Here is an 18,443-nt window from a genome sequence, read left to right as displayed (position 1 = left end):
CAGTTTTTATTTAGTTCGGATTTTTTTTTTTTTTGTGAACACAACTTTCCTGTGGAAATACCAATTAGCAATTTGACCAACATTTTAGGTATGCTTTGTTTTTTAATCATCTGACTGCTTGTGTTGTTGTTTCATCTAATTATATTATTATGGTCTTATATTACCAATACTTTAAAAAGCTCGGAAATAATGACCCAACAATAACAAAACCCAACTAATAATAGAAAATGCCAGGCTTTTTAGAATCTCTACACAAAGTCGAAACACAGGCCCCAGCTCACCAACAAAAAGGGGGGTATCAGCGGGGTCCTCACAAAATGGCACCCCCCAACAGTTAATGTGGCATGACGTCAACTTCACGTACTCTATAGCTGACTTCTAAAAACACAGGGGGTTGCTCATCGGCACAGTGTGTCTTTACCTCTTGTGTTCTCCCTCTCGTTTCTGCTGTTTAGGCGCATTGATGACGACATGGGGCGGACCCATGAGTTGGAGCATTCTGCCATCAAGTGTATGAGAGGGATCCTCTACTGCTACATGAGACAAGCTGATAAGGTGAGTTTTTAATCAGCCTCCATTCGGCTCCTGCTTTCACGGTGCACGTTTGCATAAAAGCACCTGACAATTAGACACGGAATTACATATCAAAGGTGTATTCGTCATCAAAGCCTCTCAGAAAGCTGGAACACTGGTCACATCTGATTCCTCTTTTATAGCCTAACAGTTGACAATGGGAGTCCGTTGCTTTAGTCCTGAGGGCTTAATAACCAACAGTCAGTTAATTGCAAAAGGCTTTTGCACTGAAAGGGGAGATTTCACGCCACGTCTGCAGGAAGCCCGATACATGCACATTAATAGACTGTGAAAGACAAATGGCAAAACTGGCAAAAAGGATAATGGCAATATCTTCTGTTAGTTGTTTTAATCCCCCCCCCGAACACCATATTTCAATAAAGCAGCCTGCTATGTCACTGCCTACATGCGGTGTGTGATTTTAAAGCTATTCTGTTCCATCTTACCTCGACCTTGACGACCTAATTTAGGGGAGAGTATTTCTATGTCTTAATTACAAAGCTGCGTTTACACAGTTAATTACACAGAGCAGCGTTCGTTACAGCCCCGTCTCCAACGCTTACGGAGAACATGGCATTTTTAATGGAAATGAGACACGGGGCCACTGCTGGGCAAATATTACAGAGCAAATACAGCAGCTGGGCCCTTTGCTAGCCTTTATTATGGTGCATGAGGGACTGAGATGCTTTGAATTATTGAATCCTTTTGCCAAGTGAAAATGTTTGCTTTTTAGCAATGACATACAAGTTTTAAAACTTTGTTTGTTTAGAGCATTTCTTTTTGCAGCCCCACTGGACATAGACAGCTAGAGACTGGTAAATTATAAAATTATGGCTCAGGCCAAAAAAAGGACTTGAACAGTTGAACTGTGGTTAAATTTTTGCATCGGCCAGATCACCGTACTTCCCATCTTGTTCTTCCAAATCAGTGTTGAGTTGGCTTAGCCTTTACTTTGGAATTTGCAGATACCTTTTGTATAAATATCTTGCACACTCATTCAATTTCAGTGATTCCATGTTACAAAAATTGGTGACAATAGTGACATAATCCAAGCGACATCATCTTTTGTTGTGTAATTTTACGGCAACTTCTGGAAGCGCTGTGTAGAGAATTATTTAGTGTAGCAGAGCAGAAAGAGGAAGGGGCTTGATGGAGCCAAGCCGATTACATTTGAAATGTCGAATCTTGTGGTAGTGCTAGCTGAAGTTGCATATTGTAGCTTTAAATGTAGTAGATTGATGTTCAAGGCCTGTGACACAGCTGCCAGGCATGTAGCATGTCTGTTGTGTGTTTGCTCTGCCGACAGACGCTTCCAGATAGTCTGACGATGGCTGGTGGCTGACCGTTGCCTGGGTGTGTTACTGCCATGATTCTTGCTTACTGTTGGGCACTTGCAGAAGTATCACATGTATCTTCTTTGAAACAAGAAATGTCAAGTATTGATAAACTTGGTTAGCCTAGTAAATGGTTTGATAGGATGCAGGAGTTTGGCATTGCCTGTATATGTATTAGACTAATGCAATAACGTATTGCTGCATGGAGCATTTTACTAATTTAAGCTTCATATTGGCCCATTGAAGCAATAAGAAAACAATAAGGAACAATCTGCAGCCTGACGGAACATTCTGAAAGTAGATCCACTTGACACTGTGGTGGAATCAGAGAGACCTCAAAACAGAAGTAGGTTTTATAGAAACATTAACAGCAGTAGCTATTGTTAGCTGCTGACAGAGGTAGCTCTCTTTCTTCTTTCTCTCTGTCTCGTTCTCAAATAAACACACACGCACACACACATATTTGCGGCTGTGGGATGGCAAGAAGTGGAACGGCTTCAGGAAAAGTGGGACAGAGGGTCTCCACTATGACCTGACTAGGAGAGAGAGATGTGGGAGGGACAGAGGGGGAGAGAGAGACAGAGAGACAGAGACAGAGAGAGAGAGGGAAAGGTAATGTGCCAGGGGAATGAACGAGAAGAAGAAAGACAACAAAGAAATAGGAAGGTGAATAATAGAAAGTATGGGAAGAAAAGAGATTGAAGTGGGGAAATAGGGAGGGTGGGAGGTAAAAAAAAAAGAGCAGAGACAGTGGGGGTGGGCTTGATGATGGAGAGAGCAGACAGAGAAGTAGGGTGAAGAGAAACAAACAAGGTAAAAATGGGACAAAGGGCCAATTATTTATAACTCTGCGCGACGGGGCTGAAGGCCCAGCTGTGATTTGGTGTGTAGTCAAATCGAGGCAGCGAACACATAAAGCCACCAACAAACCCCTGAACACGAAACACAACTAACATGCTGTTGAGGTTCTGCTTGAGGTCTGCTCGTTGCAAACCACGTCATAGTTTGGTTGGTCCAAATCTGACCTCAACTGACTGTGCTTGGGTTTAGTCAGCCCGTTTTCATTCCCTAGGCATCAAAAACGCCACCTTGCACAGTCCCTTCTGCTTTACATGCTGACACTTCAGGTACCCGTTCGCGTCTATGATTGATGCCTTGAGCTTTCAGTCTAGTTCAAGAGAAAACAATGACCTACATTATTAAGTGAAAAAAGTGTCATCGGGTGGTGGATGGTACAACAAGATACAGGACGAGTACGAGTGCGAGATGCCATGTGGTTTGGTGCACGTGGTTATTATAGTACGGAAGTACACGTGTGCTGCTGCCACACCCTAACCTTTGTTGTCTCTCAAGGTAACCTTACTTCGATGTTGTTTTCCCTAAGCTGATGCAGTTTTTGTGTGTTTATAAAGTAATTCTTGTAGCGTCATAAGGTGACGCTAGAGGAGCGTCCGATACCGACGCCAAAGGGCCCCTGTCAATATCGGATGCCGTTGTTCCCAGGGCGTCAAATAGTGGCGCTGCTGGAGCGTCCAATAGTAACACCAAGGGGTACCTGTTGTCAGTTTGATATGCCAAAGGACGTACAAAGCTGCACAATTTGACGCCATAGAAAGTTTCAATATCTGATGCTGTGGGATGAAAAAAGTTTTGGTGCAGTGGAGATTAATGGTTATAGTTCCAACAAATGAACATCAGATGGACCTAAGGTTTATTGAAAATGGCCAAATGTAAAGCACATGTTCTTGCTTCTATCTGCTGAAAAAGATATTGTTTATTGGTGATTAGAACATACAATTAGCCGATCGATAATACATGCACCCCCAAAAATTATGATGGTGCTTTTATCCCTTGAAAGTATTGATTTTGGTCATCCACGCTTGGTATTATTTGGTTTAAAAAAAACATCATTTGAAAAATTAATAAACAAAAAAACAAATGTCCACTGAAACTAAAACAAATTTAAGCTGCAGAAATATAAACCTCCAACCACCTATTGTCTAGAAATTATAGAAGAGTACAGTAGGAGAAAAACAGCCAAACAAGTAGCCATTGAAGCATAACATACATCACTGCAGAGGCTTAGAAAGTTAATCACCATAAATTATGTTTTTGAATGTGTTTCAAGGATCCTACTGCAGTGACGAAGAAATGAACTGAGAGCAACTGTGCTCTTCTTTTTATCCCCCTATGTCCTCTGCCTACCCTTGACCTGTACTCCTTTTCTCTGTGTCTCTGTGCTTCCCTATGCCAGGTGGAGCAGTTTAAACAGGATCCAAGCCCCTCCAAGTGTCTTCATTCTGTGTTCCACGTAGACACTGGTGATGAGGTTCACTCCTACAGCGACTATCACCACCTGCAGGTCAGCCACCAAGCAGACATGTGGAGAAAGGAGGCAACCCTCAAAGAAATAAGGCTCTTTAACATCACTTTTGCATCTCTGTGTGCACAATATGTCCACGTGTCTTGGATATACATGATTTACCAGTCGTGGTCAGATGTGTGATGTAACAATAATGAAGATGATTTCAGGGACCTTGCTAAAAATACATGAATGACCGTATTGGTTGTGACAGGTTTGAAAATAAAAAAATGCCTTGGAAAAGTCTCATATCTTTGCTTGGCATGCATGAACGGTTGGAAAGCTCCCCCATCCTCGCAGGCGTATGTGCATTCATTTGGCACTAAAACAACTTATTCCTCTGTCAATGCTATCGACACAGGTCAATCCGGTGCGTAATGTTTGAATGGAGAGTGCATTTCTAGTGAAAGGTGGCCAATACTTCAGGAGACGAGGAAGGAAAATCAAAGTGAAACCACAAGGTTACTTGACTGTGACCAAGAAAAAGTCCAACCGCATCAAAGCTGTACAGATGTTAAGCACTTACTGCATATCATTTTCCCGTTGTTTCTTTTCCAGCAACTCCACGATGAAGTAAATTGTGTTATTGATAAAACCAGTCCAATGCCAAAGGCCTAATGGCTTATATAAAGCTCAAGTCTCTCCACTGTAGGAAACTGAAGATAGCGATATCGAAAAAACGTGCATACCTGTATATCACAAAGTATACAAATGATTTTTTTTTTTTTTGATTTTTACTAAATAGTATTTCATCCGCTCTCTTCTTCCGTCTGTCATTATCTGCAGATCGATGCCGTTTCTCTGTTTTTGCTGTACCTGGTGGAGATGATCTGCTCTGGCCTGCAGATCATTTACAACACTGATGAGGTAAACAAGACACTAAAACGATGGACATGTCGATCAATTCTGGAAACTGGGGATTTGTGCTCTGTCTTAGTTATTGGTCTGATGTTTTCTGGCTAATCCATTTGCAGCAATCAGTATTCCCTGTTAAAACATGTTGTCTTCTCCGATATATTGAACATCTAGCACATTTCCTCACACCTGTCTCTGTTTTACACAATGTCTAGTCAGTCTTTCATTTTGAAATATTTTTTTGACGTAGGATTTTAGCTGCTTAGCACTGGGGCCTGCTTATCATGTGTTTGACCTTATAATACTGTACAACCTAATGGTTTTAGGCCTGGACTGCAGGCAGGCCATTTTATCATCTACAGTCTTTTCCTGCAGAGGCATGTTGAAGTAAAACATGCAGAATGTGGTTTGAATACCTCTGTGGCTCCCACACCCGTACGTGTATTGTTCAGCATCGTTTGTGCCTTCACAGATGTGCAAGTTACTCATGCTGTGTGCATTAATGCTCTTCCACACCATCACAGATGCTGACTTTTGACGTGTGTGCTGATAACAGGTCAGATAGTCCATGATTTCTAAAAATTAGCTTTTTAATGAGCTCAGGCTCAGAGAAGGTGGTGGTGTTTCTGGATCAGAAACATTTCTGTTCATCAGCCCACCCAGTGATGTTCATGTTCAGAATCATGTGTGTGTTTAATGCAGTGCTGCCTGGCCTGAAATTTCAACCACCTATTATTAGGTTTGGGTCTTTTTTTGTTTGTTCAGACCCTTACCCTTCAGTTATATAATGAAGTATAAGTGATGAAATCGACAAATTTTATGTTCCTTTACAGTGTGAAACGTTAATCTCAGGGCAACGAACATGTTTTTTTCACAGAGTGAACGTCACCACATGCTTACTTCTAATAGGCCACAACAGATGATGAAATTTTCGATTGGACAATATATCATTGTGTAACTATAATTGTTAAAACAAATTGTGGCAGCTACTTTAGTGAGTACCATATAAATCTAAAATAATGGGATGTTACACTTTGAGAAGTTAGAGAAGACGGTGGAAAGTAAGACCAACGGCTTTCTCAGGCCAGTTAGATGTATCCTGGAACTATCATAAGAGCAGATGAAGTGAGCGATAGCTCACTTTTATAGCTTTGCTCACATTTGTATTTTTTTCCTGAGCCACACAATTGATTTTCAATTGGGAAATGTTTTTATTGCAGAGGCTTAAATGTCCTCTTGAGATTTGAACCAGCAACTCATTATTTGGCACGCAGTTTTTTTTCCGACTGTTACTGAAAAGCTAATTTGAATGGTTTTGTCTGAATTTTATTTATCTGGCCACTGTCATGGTTTTTGTCTTTTCAATGTGCCCCTCTTAATAACACGACGAGGCGACTGGCTGTTAAGTTAAAACGGCGAGCTGTTTATTGTGTTGCCCTCAGGAGCCATTGGAACTTCATTAAACCTGTTAGTTTTTATAGTCTGCTCATTCACAGCTTCGCTTGCCGCCACAGAGCAGTGAAATTTGTGCCGCTGGTACAGGAAATCCATTTGTTTACTAGATTGGGCTCATCTTAAGAAAATAAGGGCATGGTAAAACATTATGTCACTAACCAATTAGCACATGCATGCTTCACTTTGTTTACAGAGCCGCCCCTAATAACCTCTCATTTTTCTCCATTTCTCACTCCTCGTGGCAAACAATTTGACAATGTTCCTTTTTGTGAGAGCAGTTCCTTAATTTGTATGTTTAAGCAGTGCTTATTAGCTTCAAACCGAAGCAGTCTGCACACCCAGCTTCCTCGTACTGTCAAACTTCAAATCCAACAGGACTTGTGATTTGTGTTCTTAGTGAACTGAGCTTCATTCAGCCAAATCACATTATTATGGCGTCCTTCATTAGCTGCTTGTTAGCAGTCACTGTCACTGTAAAGTCCATTGCTGTTTACTTAACGGAGCTGGAAGCTGCATTGCAGTATTTTTCCTTCAGGTGGTAGAAAAAAGGCTGCTCCGTGTCCTCTGAGAAGATACACTATCGACCTCCTTCCAGATGCCATTTTGAGTTTTGTGCAGCGTGAAATGGAGCATCTCATTAGCTTGTGTATGTGCGTCTCAGTCTGAGTTTTTTTTTTTTTTTTTTTCTTCAGTACATTTGTATGTATTGTTTCACAGTCGGAGTGGTACACACACGTGGGTAAAAGCAGAACATGTAGTGTGCTTCTGCAAATGTGAGCATGTGTGCAAACTGGCTCTAAAAAAAAAAAGCAAAACTGGCAGGGACGGTCGTCTAGCAGCAGGGAGACAGAGAGGCTCATTTGGCCGGTGGGCAGTAACATTCATTAAGATACCACAAAGATACTAAAAAGTTCCCCTCGTTAATCACTCCACACATAAAATCCCAAATCTGAGACCCGGCAAACACCTCTCCCCCATCCTAGCCTCATCTTCATCTCCCTCTTTCCCTGCACTCCTTCACAGACCTATTTAAAGTTCTACACAAGGTCTATCTGCTTATCGCTATCTTTCTCTTTCACTCTGGCATCCCTCTCTCTTTTTCTCTCCCCCGCTTAGTCATTTTAGATTAAATCTCCCATCACTCAAACACACAGACACACACACATATATGCATGCTCTGCTACTTTCAGGTCTTTTTAATGATTCAACGCCTATAAGTCATCACACATTTTACGTCACTCCTTTTTCCAGATGTGCCTACTGATTTTGACATGTCTCTCTCAGACACTGTTTCTTTTCGGCACAGCCGATGGAGACCAGATGAGAGACACAAGAAACTGCTAATTACAACTTGAAATTTTTGAGGCCACCGTTTTGCTTTCTGATGAAATCAAGGACACTGCTGATGAGTTCTTGGAGTCAGTGCTAAAAGGGTGATGCACTGAAAATGACAATTTCTGTTATAAATGGATGTTGTAGTATTTGTCCATTCATTGTCTTGTCATGAGCACTGTTCCACATATGTAGTCCACCTTGTCTGTGAATAAAGACTGACCTTGAGGACTAATGAGGAATCAGCTTTCTGATTCCACTTTTCTTCTGCTCTTTAGTTAGAGGGAGAGTTACACACTTCACCCCAGATCAATAACAAAGGTTGTCTGTTACTGTATGTGCATGTATGTGTGTGTTTGAGACTGTGTGTGTCTGTGTGTGGAGCTGCAGCCTAAACTATGTACTGTATGATCAATGTGTGTCAGTATAAAAAAGTGTTTACTACCTGCAGGTCTGTGTGGGTGTCTGTGTGTGTGTGTGTGTGTTTGGCTGCAGGTGTACTGTATTCCCAATGCAATGCCTTGTGCTTTCCTGTGTTTGATGTGTGTTTTCTGTGTGCAGGTTTCCTTTATCCAGAACCTGGTGTTCTGTGTGGAAAGAGCGTACAGGGTGCCGGACTATGGCATGTGGGAGCGAGGCAGCAAATACAACAACGGCACCACTGAGCTGCATTCTAGGTCAGTTAAAATCTCAAAATACATTTATACACACACACACACACAACACACACACACAGACACACACACACACACACACACACACAAAATATAACAAAAACTGTTTATCATATTAATTTGGTTTGTTTGGTTTCACAGAGGTGATGTTGTATAACTTTAACATTCATAAAACTTTACCAAGAGTCTCAGCATCATTTACTATTCACCACGTATAATGATGTCCATAGATCAGAAAAGATGTGCTGGTAACACAGAAAACCCACAGGCAGAGTGTGACTGTGGTAAATATAATTTTCTCCTTAGAGCCACTGGGAAGCACACTGAAGCAGAAATGAATTCACAGCATATGTACACACACTTTATGAATTACTCTGTGCCATGACTTGCTGTGATGCTATGAAATTTAACTCTTGCGTGTTAGATTTTGTCGGGCTCAGTTGCCTGTACAATTGCAGAGCATGTGTGTGGGCATGTGTGATATCGGAGGGATTTGAAACTTACTTTAGAAATAAACTGAAGTATACAATCGGTGCCAAAAGCAACAAGAGATTAGTTGACAGTTAAATGTCTCCGTAACATAACACAGCATCTGTGAATGGGCATTCATGTATAAAAATGTAATAGTGAGTTAAACTAGAGATGAAAGAAAGAAGGATCAAGTGGAAGGAAGGCTTCGGAGGTAGGAATGACTGTTGAAAAAAGTGAAGGAAGGAATGGATTCAGGGAGACAAAGAGGAAGTCAGGGTATGATAGAGCAAGTGATGTATGCAGTGATAGTCTGTTTTCTTTAGGCCTAAAAGCTTTTATGATTGATGACATATTTATTCCTTTCTGTCTGCCTGAACATTTCCAGCAGGCTTGAGTTAGGTCACTAAGGACACTGCAGAGAACTGGGCAGACTTTCTGTATGTTTTTTTTTTTTTTTTTTTAACTGCTTCGGCCTTAATCTGACCTGTAACGTGTTCAGATTTTTATGCAGGAAACAGGGAACAAGAGATAAGAAACAATGCTTATTTAATTATTTATTGTGGGTGGGGAAGGTATATATTAGGTTATAAATTCATTTGAAGGGGAAAATGATGTCCAGTGTTTTAATCAGTGGGTTAATGATCAGATATGAGTCTGATCTTCGCTATCATAGTTAATTTTGACAACACAGATTTTTTTGAAGTATGTCATATCTCAAACATGATGAACCACAAGGTAAAGTCTAGAAAACTCTTGCAGTGGCATATATAAATGTTTATGAGTCCGCCACCAAGAGAACCTCAAACAACACTGGTGTTTATGGCAGAGATGCAAAAAGGACACTGCTGTCTGTCCACAGGTTGCTCAAGCCCATGTGGATAAAGCAGAAGGCTTTTGGAAGAATCTCTTTGGCTTGAATGAGAAATATTATCTTTTGTGAAAACAAAACTCTGCAATCCAGCAAAAAAAATGTTCTCATGTTTTACCGGTCATGCCACTCATTGTCACCTCTCATGGGGCTCAGCAGATTTATTATGGCCTGATACCCGCTGCAAGGCCCGGCCATGCCACATGTTGAAAACCGTAGCACTGCCCTCATCCAGTGAGCTCAGGTTGCTGTGCTTTTTGATATGTGCTCCTAACTGATTTATCATCCAAGGTCGAACAGGCCTCCCACTCCTCCTTTAGTGTCTTGATAAAGATCCCCAATTTCTGCCATTGCTTATCTCTGGGAAGCATGTTTTTTTTTTTTTTTCTCCCACAATTCAAGGCTATTGGCAGCAGCTTGCCAAGATATCCCGAAGAACAGATAACAAATTCAATGTAGTGAAGAGGCACTGTGTCTTATGCTTGTTGTATTTCCTCCCCTCGTGGTCATGCTTTGGATTTCCACAATTAGTGCGCTAGCTTATACATGTAGTTGCGTAATACCAATTAACATGCTGTATGCAAATAGTGAGCTGTGTCAAGGGCAGATTCAGATGGTTCCATGTAAACAAGATCTGTGTAAATGATTAAATTGAGCAGTCATTTCTACTCTCAAAGCGCCAGTGGGCAGAAAAAGCTCGGTGGAAGCAAACAGGAATGGATGTTTTCATTTTGGCAGAGTATTCATTTGTCCATATCAAATGAAATGATTCATTTTATTTGCCTCTGCCTCATGTTTATCAGCACAGTCAAATGACTATGTTGGAGATGTGTTATTTAAAGTAACACATCTAATCTCCCCTGCACCAGGATTTCTTGAGATTTTTTTTAAGTTGTGATGAGTGCAACTTTGCAATTCTGTTACAAATTTAAAAATGGACATTATCAGTGTTTGAATGTGTTGTATCCAATGCAATTTTGGAAGAACATGGTGCAGTTGTATTTAGGCAAATTTATGACTAACTAATGACTTCCTGATGTTCATTTTAATGTTTCTTTTTTAATTAGGCAGTGTGAGACAACAAAATACTGCTTAGTCTAAGCATGCTGTCCATGCCTCTCGTGACACAGACTTACTAAGCGGCACTGGCAGGAGTTTCTGTCAAGGAAAGTCAGAAAAGGCCATGACCTTCGCATTACATGCTGATGTGAAAGGGTACTTTGTGTGTCTCTTTAAGACTCCACTGGCTTTGACACAGCATTAGCATGCACTGGCTGGACTTCATTTAAGTTATCACCTGGCTGCAGTCCCTTAGCTGTGAAGCCTTTTATTGTTTTTCAGCCCATTGTTTTGGTTTTACTGACCTCATTAACCTGAGAGTTGGCTGCAGCTTAACAAACTAATGATGATTACCAACATTACCAACAAAGTGTTGACATTTTCATCAGGAATTAGTGGATACCTGACGATCAAACCAAGTCCCAAATTCCTTCTTTTAGCTGAGTGTTTAGTTTCTACCTACTATTGAGGAAAATAGCCAACTCTTTGGCTGCTAACTGCCCCCTCTGTGCTCAACAGCTAGTTGCCAGCTGGGTCAGTCTGCTGCTTGGTGCTGATCAGGCGGTGTAAATTGAGATTTTCTCGTCATCCTATAGCCCATGTATAAAACTTCAATGACAGGAGAGGGTCACATAGTGTAATACTGGATTTGGCCAACCACTGACCCGTGCTCAAGGTCAGTGCTGTGTATTATATTATCTAATTATTGAGGATTATCTTAACCTATACTCTGTTTGAATTTAGTATTCTGCCTTGGCCTTAGAAATGGGTGCTTTTCATGTTGTTCCAGAGGTAAACAAACTATGTTGATTTGGATGAGAATGAAATACATTTCGTATTTTACTGTCCTTTTTTATGGTAAACCTGGAGTCGATCTTTTCTGGAAAAAGGCTCATGGGAACCACAGTATGCTTGAATGTAGACCACAGCATTTGTTTACATGTAAGACATTTGTCATAGCTCCGTTTTTGTTAAATGTGAATGAGAGAACTGTATATTTAAATAACTTTGTGTATATCTTAAAGTATCCAGTATGTATAAGGTAATGTATACATAGTGTTACAGTGTGCAACCTTATGCCGCCTTTGTACTTTGAAGGTAACTAGTGTCTTCAAAACACCTTCAGGTGTGTGACACGTACTGTAAATACAATTATACTTACTATTTATATACATGTACCTTTCCTATATTAACATTAAAAAATGTGTTGAGACTGAGCTCTTACACATCCTCTTTAAAGTGGTATCAGGTGCAGTACTGTACGTATCTTTTACTTTAGGAGTAAAAGAATATTCTTGTGTAGTCTCCTGTATGAGCTCATGGACTAACACTCTACAGCAACATTTTCATCATGTGAGACTTTGCTTCTAAACTGTTGCATCATGAGCCTGTTCCGGTCCCATTTCCTAGTATCACTTTTTTTTTAAAGCTCCTGTTTCCCCATCATATCACCTCTTTCTCCGTGTGATGTACTGACAGCCCTGCTGACCACGACTGGGCGTTTCATCTATGTGTTTGTGTTTTTGTGTTTTATACAGAACTACTTTCAGCAGAGCGTATTTCCAGGCTGAATTAGCCAGACATCCTCCATATTTTAAGCATCGATTCAAGCTTCACTAATGGTATTGAATGCATTTTGATATGTCAGCAGATCACACACAAGTCATCGCCAAGTTTTCTGCCTCTTTTTTTTTTTTTTTTCCCTAGGGAAGCTTGGCAGGGTAGAAAGGGAAACAAAATGACAGTGAAATAGATTCACATTTAGTTTGCATTGCAATCACAGTAGCCAGCCAGTGTGAAATTCACTATGTGTTTTTTAAGAGATCCATTATCTACAGTAGACCTCAATCCAAGGAGCCTTCACTTTTATTGAATCCAGCCATTTAAGATTCAAGTGGGCCTTTTGTCTTTTCTTTTGACTTCTGACAAGTTAAAATGCACTTGTGCTTCCGTTGTCACAGTAATGCAGCATATTCTTTCACATCTGCCTCGTTTTGCATCACTGACGGTAAAAATTGCTTGTTGTGGAGCTGGCGCCGATCCCTAACCTATGACAGGAGGTAGGTGTATGACAGGGTTTGTGTAATTCTGAGTGTTTCTTATCTTTGCAGCTCTGTGGGCCTGGCTAAAGCTGCTCTGGAGGCCATCAATGGATTCAACCTTTTTGGAAACCAGGTATTTGAATAATTCACCCCTTCCTTGCACATTTCCTCCTTTCATACAAATCTTAAGACACACTTGTCACACATTTGTCTCTCAGTCTAATCGAGTGACACCATGAAAGATGGTATTATTGATAGATTGGCCTAGGTTCTAATTCTGATCTGCACAGACCCAGTACAGCTGCAGCACCACACCACCCTGTGCAAAGACTTACCAGCCTGAGTAGTTGAAATTATGGAAAGGCACAGCTGTTTGTGCAAGAAGACATCATCAGCATAATTAGTGCAGCTGTCATAAACTGTCCAAGTGGACGTTTGGCCATCAAGACGTTCATCTATTACATTTGTGTAGGGCTCAGCAAATTGTGTGTGTTCCTGCAGACTTTGATCGATGGCCATCGTTTGATGCTTGTTCCCGGCCTCCCTCTGAATTTCCCAGTCTGCTCTGCGCTGTCCATTAGTAAATATCTTTCTATTCCTTTTTCTTTTCCTTTTTCTTCTGTGGTGGAGAGGAAAAGCAGAGACATTGATTATACCTGCTAATGGATTGGAAAATAAAGCTGTCCACTTAACAAGCCTGCTCTCCTATTATCTTTTTCTTCTTCTTTTCTCCACTTGGGCGTTGGCCAGTAGTGGCTTCTTCTTCTTCTTCGTGTAATGCATCCAAAGTCAAAGTGTTTTACTGAAAGTCGTATGGGGCTGTAGAATGACTGACTATTAAAGTGGATGCTGTGCTTCTCTTCTGATCACCAGCAAAATCAGGCATTCAACTGTGCCTTGAAATAGATTTTGTTATTGAGCTTAGTGTGTTTGGAAGAATCACTTTATATACAGCTGGATGCTTTATGATCCATGCTGTCCAAAGCTTTCTGTAAGGGTGAGTGTCTGTGGCTCATCCAGCCTCTTGTCCCTCTGTGGGAATGGAAGTGCTAAAAGCCATCCAGTTGATTTTTAATGATCTCTATCAATCTTGATTTCCCAGCTGACTCTCGCCCTTCCAGCACTAAATGTAACTCCCTTAACCCCTTCTCCAGGAACATTCAGTACATCCTGAGCTCTGCTATCTCACCGGCCGCTGACTCTTGTGAGTGTGTGTCACAGTTAGCCTTTGTTCGAAATGAGTGCACATGCCGCTTTCGTCCAGTTTGTGAAGTTTTGATTTTTCCACAAGCCCTCCAAGTCGCACAACGGATGCAAAGATAGCGGCTCCCTGGTGTGGCAAATTACACTGTGTGGACAAAATTGATCTCACCAAGAAGAGGATCCTCCAGTCATTAAATTCACAGAGCTGTGTACACACACTGCTGGACAATCAAAACTTCACAGGTTCCACTTTCTATCTTGGGACTGTCACCTAATTCACACTTCACAGTCAAGTGAAGAAATGTAGTGGAGCAGACACACACCTACTGTAACTCCATTAAGCTCCGATACAATAAGTCACTTTCTGTGAGGACACAAATCAAAGTCTTCAACTTCAATGCATTTAAAGGTGTGTCGGGTTACTGTACATTGCATCATCAGAGGATCTTTGAAAAGGGTGGGCTTATATAATGCCTCACAGCACTTTATTAGCCACACATAATAGCATACATAATAGCAGTAACATGGTTGGATTCTGGCAACGTTTATGGTGGTCCGTGATTGATTAGAATTAGGGATGTGGGAAGACTCCTTAAGGGTAGGCAGAGGAGGTACAGTGGGCATGAAAAGAAAAATGCACTCTTGAAACAATTATTGATTTTTGTTTTATCTGTAATCACCAAAAAGTGCAGTTTATAGTTTGCTCATCTTTCCATGACTTATTCCTTTCATGGTTTTCTGTACGTATTGGCACAGATTTTCAATATCTTGTGTATTTCTTACCATGCCTAGCACTAGGTTGAAGTATGGGCACCCTCTGTGCACATTAATGGGCATAAAGGGGAGATCCAGATTGATTTTCTTTTTTTTTCAGTCAAAGATTGCAGAAGACCACAAGATGAAGATTAATTGCCTCCAAAACCTGCTAGTGGCTGCACCAAAATACAGATGAACAGCTCTTATGTAGAACTACAAAAAACTTTGCAAGAGTTTAAAATGTATTTTTTGTTAAAACTTGTTTTTGCTTTACTTATTGATTGATCACATTCCACAAAATGTGCCTCTTGCTTTATCTCAATGGAAGCAAGGGGTTATGATTGGAAAACTTGAACAAACAACGGAACCAAGACATACAGAAACAGGGATTTCTTGGAAGAACTAATAAAGGGTTAACGTACTTAAAAGAATGTTCTGCATTATTAAAAAGAAAATGTTAGCCTGCTGAATGAAACAGCCGTCAAAGGGGTGCATTTCCAGAACAAAATCACTCACCATGCATGCTCACTTGTACTGCTACACGAACAGAAAGTTTTCCCTGAGAGGTCCATATCAGTTATGTGTCACACAGCTGCCTACACTGGTGGCCAGCAATTCATTGCACTATGCAGATTGCTACAAGAAAGCTTGCTGATTTGACTAAAAGCCCCAGTAGGATCAGTTTTTTCTTTTTTCTTTTTTTTTCTTTTTTGGGGAAAAAATAGACTCTGGCAATATTCATACATAATGCATCTGACTTACATTAGAAACTGCTTAGCAGGTAGTGGGAGTTGCTCTGTTGGTTTTATGTAGGCGCTGCTCATGGGTGGATGAAGTGGACAGGATCAGCCTTTTTATAACCAGAAAAAGGTTTGATCGCTCGATGTACTAAGTGACAGCATAAGCTAAGTGCACTGGATGGAAAGACGGCATTGTAGTAGCAGCACTTTGTGTTTTGTGCATGGGGGCTTTTTGAAGTGATAGGATGACTCTCGACTCGCTATTGTTAAAGCACTCCCACACTGTACTTCCAAAACATGTGCAACCCAAAAATATAAACCTGAATTTACTGCCAAACAGTGTGTTTTCTGTGTGCGGAGGGTGACGGCGGGGCTTTCAAAGTGGGCCTCAAGTTATTTTAACCGTCAAATTCTGAGAGACTGTTTTTGTTGACGTACCTGTGGGGGGTGTTCACTAGTTCACTTGTGCCCAGGATGATGTCTGTGTATGTGTTTTGCTCTGCAGGGGTGTTCGTGGTCAGTGATATTTGTGGATCTGGACGCCCACAACAGGAACAGGCAAACTCTCTGCTCCCTACTGCCTCGAGAGTCTCGCTCCCACGTGAGTCCATCCATCTATCTATCAATGCATCCCCTGAATTGATCAGATGACTGAGCAAAGCTATGTAAATAATTGCATTAGTTATGTTGGCAGCTGTCACAACGTAACTGTACAGCAATGGCATTTGAGTGTTTGAGAGCAGAGAAATAAGATATATTACAGTAAACATTTGGACCAGAGCTAGTGAGCTGATACTGGTAAATTTCAGAAAAATGGCCTCTGTTGTGCATGTTGTTGCAACCTGCTCTCATTTTTTTGTCCCTTTTCTGACTCTCAGAAGCATCTGTCTGCATAATCTCCACTGATCAAAGACTAAAATAGAAGATTGTCACACATATGCCAAAAAACGTAAAAAGGTTAATTGCTCACTTCAGAGAAACCACACACTCAGTGGATACCTGTGACTGCACAATGCATTTCCCCCTCCATGGTGGTCTACCAGCTGTGCTATTGATGGTCTAGCGTTGACAAGAAGTGGTGAAAGTGAGAGGTGTAGCTGCGGAGCTGGGGGGAGGATAAACATGAAAAAGCCAGGAGCAAAAAAGAGAAGAAAAGCAAGCGCAAAATTGTTCCCTTCTCTCCACTCCACCGCTTACAGACGCTTAAATGATCATATGTCTCTCTATCGCTCTGTGTGCTGCTGAATTTGTCAGGCAGAATAGCCGCCATCAGCTTGTGGGGAAATGAGTGTAATTAGACGACCAGAGTGGCATTATAGCCATTTGCAATTGATGTTAAGGAGCTGTAAGGAAGGAGTGCAGTAGGCAGCAAGAGACTGCACACTGCAAGATGATGTCAAAATAATCAGAATATCAATATAATATCCGTACCTCTTATGCTCTGGCAAAAGGTTTGAATTCTGTATTCAATTTGGGACACATTCAATAGTGAACCAAATGTGCTGTGAGTTGATACCCCATTTTAGCCACAGCTGCTGAGGGAGTTAACATGTAGATTGGACTAACAAGAAGTTGAAAAATAAGATGGCGTTGGACTAAACAGAGCAGCAGTTGGCTGAGCTGAGCCTCAGAGACCTGTGCAAATGAAAGATTACAGTACAAAACAGAGGAGCTGTATCAGTCAACAACATCTCATCCTTTAGCTGACTGACAAACAAGTTCATTGCTGTCTGTGTCAAAAAAAAAAAACCCCAACTATCGCTGTTGTTGCTATAGGGACTTCAGTGCCTGGACAGCAGAGCCCAAACAGAATATGGAGAGCAGGTCTTTTACTTTTGGAAGCTGTGTAGTCTATTAATAACCTTTTAAATATTCATAAATGTTTTCAGTGAGGCTGGGGATTAATAGCTTTCATTTCAATTCCCTAATAGAGTAAACCAAACAAAAATGGAATGATAGCATCATAGGCCCAGTCATAATAGATTGTCAAGCCTGATTACAATATTCATTCCTAACCATTGTTCCAATTGAAATTCAGTCATGCGTTTCTTGATTTCAAATAAGGCTGTTGTAATGTAGCTTCTGTTCATCCCCACAAGCTGTCACTGTCCTTACCTACCTGTCTAGATGTATGCAGACATGGCGGAAATTGCTGGTACCTTTCCATGACATAACGAGAACCTACAATTTCCTTTTGAAGCACTTTAACTTGAAACTGCCAAAAGTAATAGAATAAAAAACATTAACAAATAAAATAAATGAAAAGCAAACTTTTTTGTTTGATACGCAGCAAATGGAAATGACTTGGACAATTAACCCCACCTGAAAGTTTGTTGCACTGCCACTCACAAGTGATATCTGTAGCTCTCAGTATGACTTCCGCACCTGCCCAGCGGCAGTTTGACCCACTCTTCTTGACCAGACTGTTCCATCTGTCTCAGGTTTGATGCGGAAATCGCGGCCTGCTTTTATAGCTCTTTTATCACAAGTGCTCCACAATGTTCCCATTCACCCAGTAACCCATTCACCAATACACACTCACACTGATAATGGCGGCTGCCATGCAAGGTGCTCACCTGACTAACCGAAAGCAACTTGCCTTACCAACTGAGCTGCAGGCACCTTTTAAATTTTGAAGTTTAAATAATATTTGCAGCTATATTCATAAGGACATCAAAATCCTTGAATATGATCTAATAGTTTGCTCTATGGTCTAAAC

The 18,443-nt window shown here is 41.0% G+C and overlaps 1 protein-coding gene across 3 annotated transcripts in view; it reads left to right on the top strand.

The window, feature by feature from the left end:
• phkb (phosphorylase kinase, beta) overlaps positions 1-18,443 on the top strand; it is a 92,128-nt gene that overhangs the window by 17,934 nt on the left and 55,751 nt on the right. For all 3 annotated transcript variants that reach the window (XM_067495013.1, XM_067495011.1, XM_067495012.1), the window contains 6 exons: positions 456-555; positions 4,162-4,269; positions 5,056-5,136; positions 8,473-8,588; positions 13,095-13,158; positions 16,230-16,325. In XM_067495013.1, coding sequence (XP_067351114.1) covers positions 456-555; positions 4,162-4,269; positions 5,056-5,136; positions 8,473-8,588; positions 13,095-13,158; positions 16,230-16,325 — 565 coding nt within the window. The remainder of the gene's footprint in view (positions 1-455; positions 556-4,161; positions 4,270-5,055; positions 5,137-8,472; positions 8,589-13,094; positions 13,159-16,229; positions 16,326-18,443) is intronic.

This window comes from Channa argus, chromosome 2 (assembly GCF_033026475.1).
Source record: "Channa argus isolate prfri chromosome 2, Channa argus male v1.0, whole genome shotgun sequence".
Taxonomy (NCBI): domain Eukaryota; kingdom Metazoa; phylum Chordata; class Actinopteri; order Anabantiformes; family Channidae; genus Channa; species Channa argus.
This window is presented reverse-complemented; position numbering and strand designations above follow the sequence as displayed.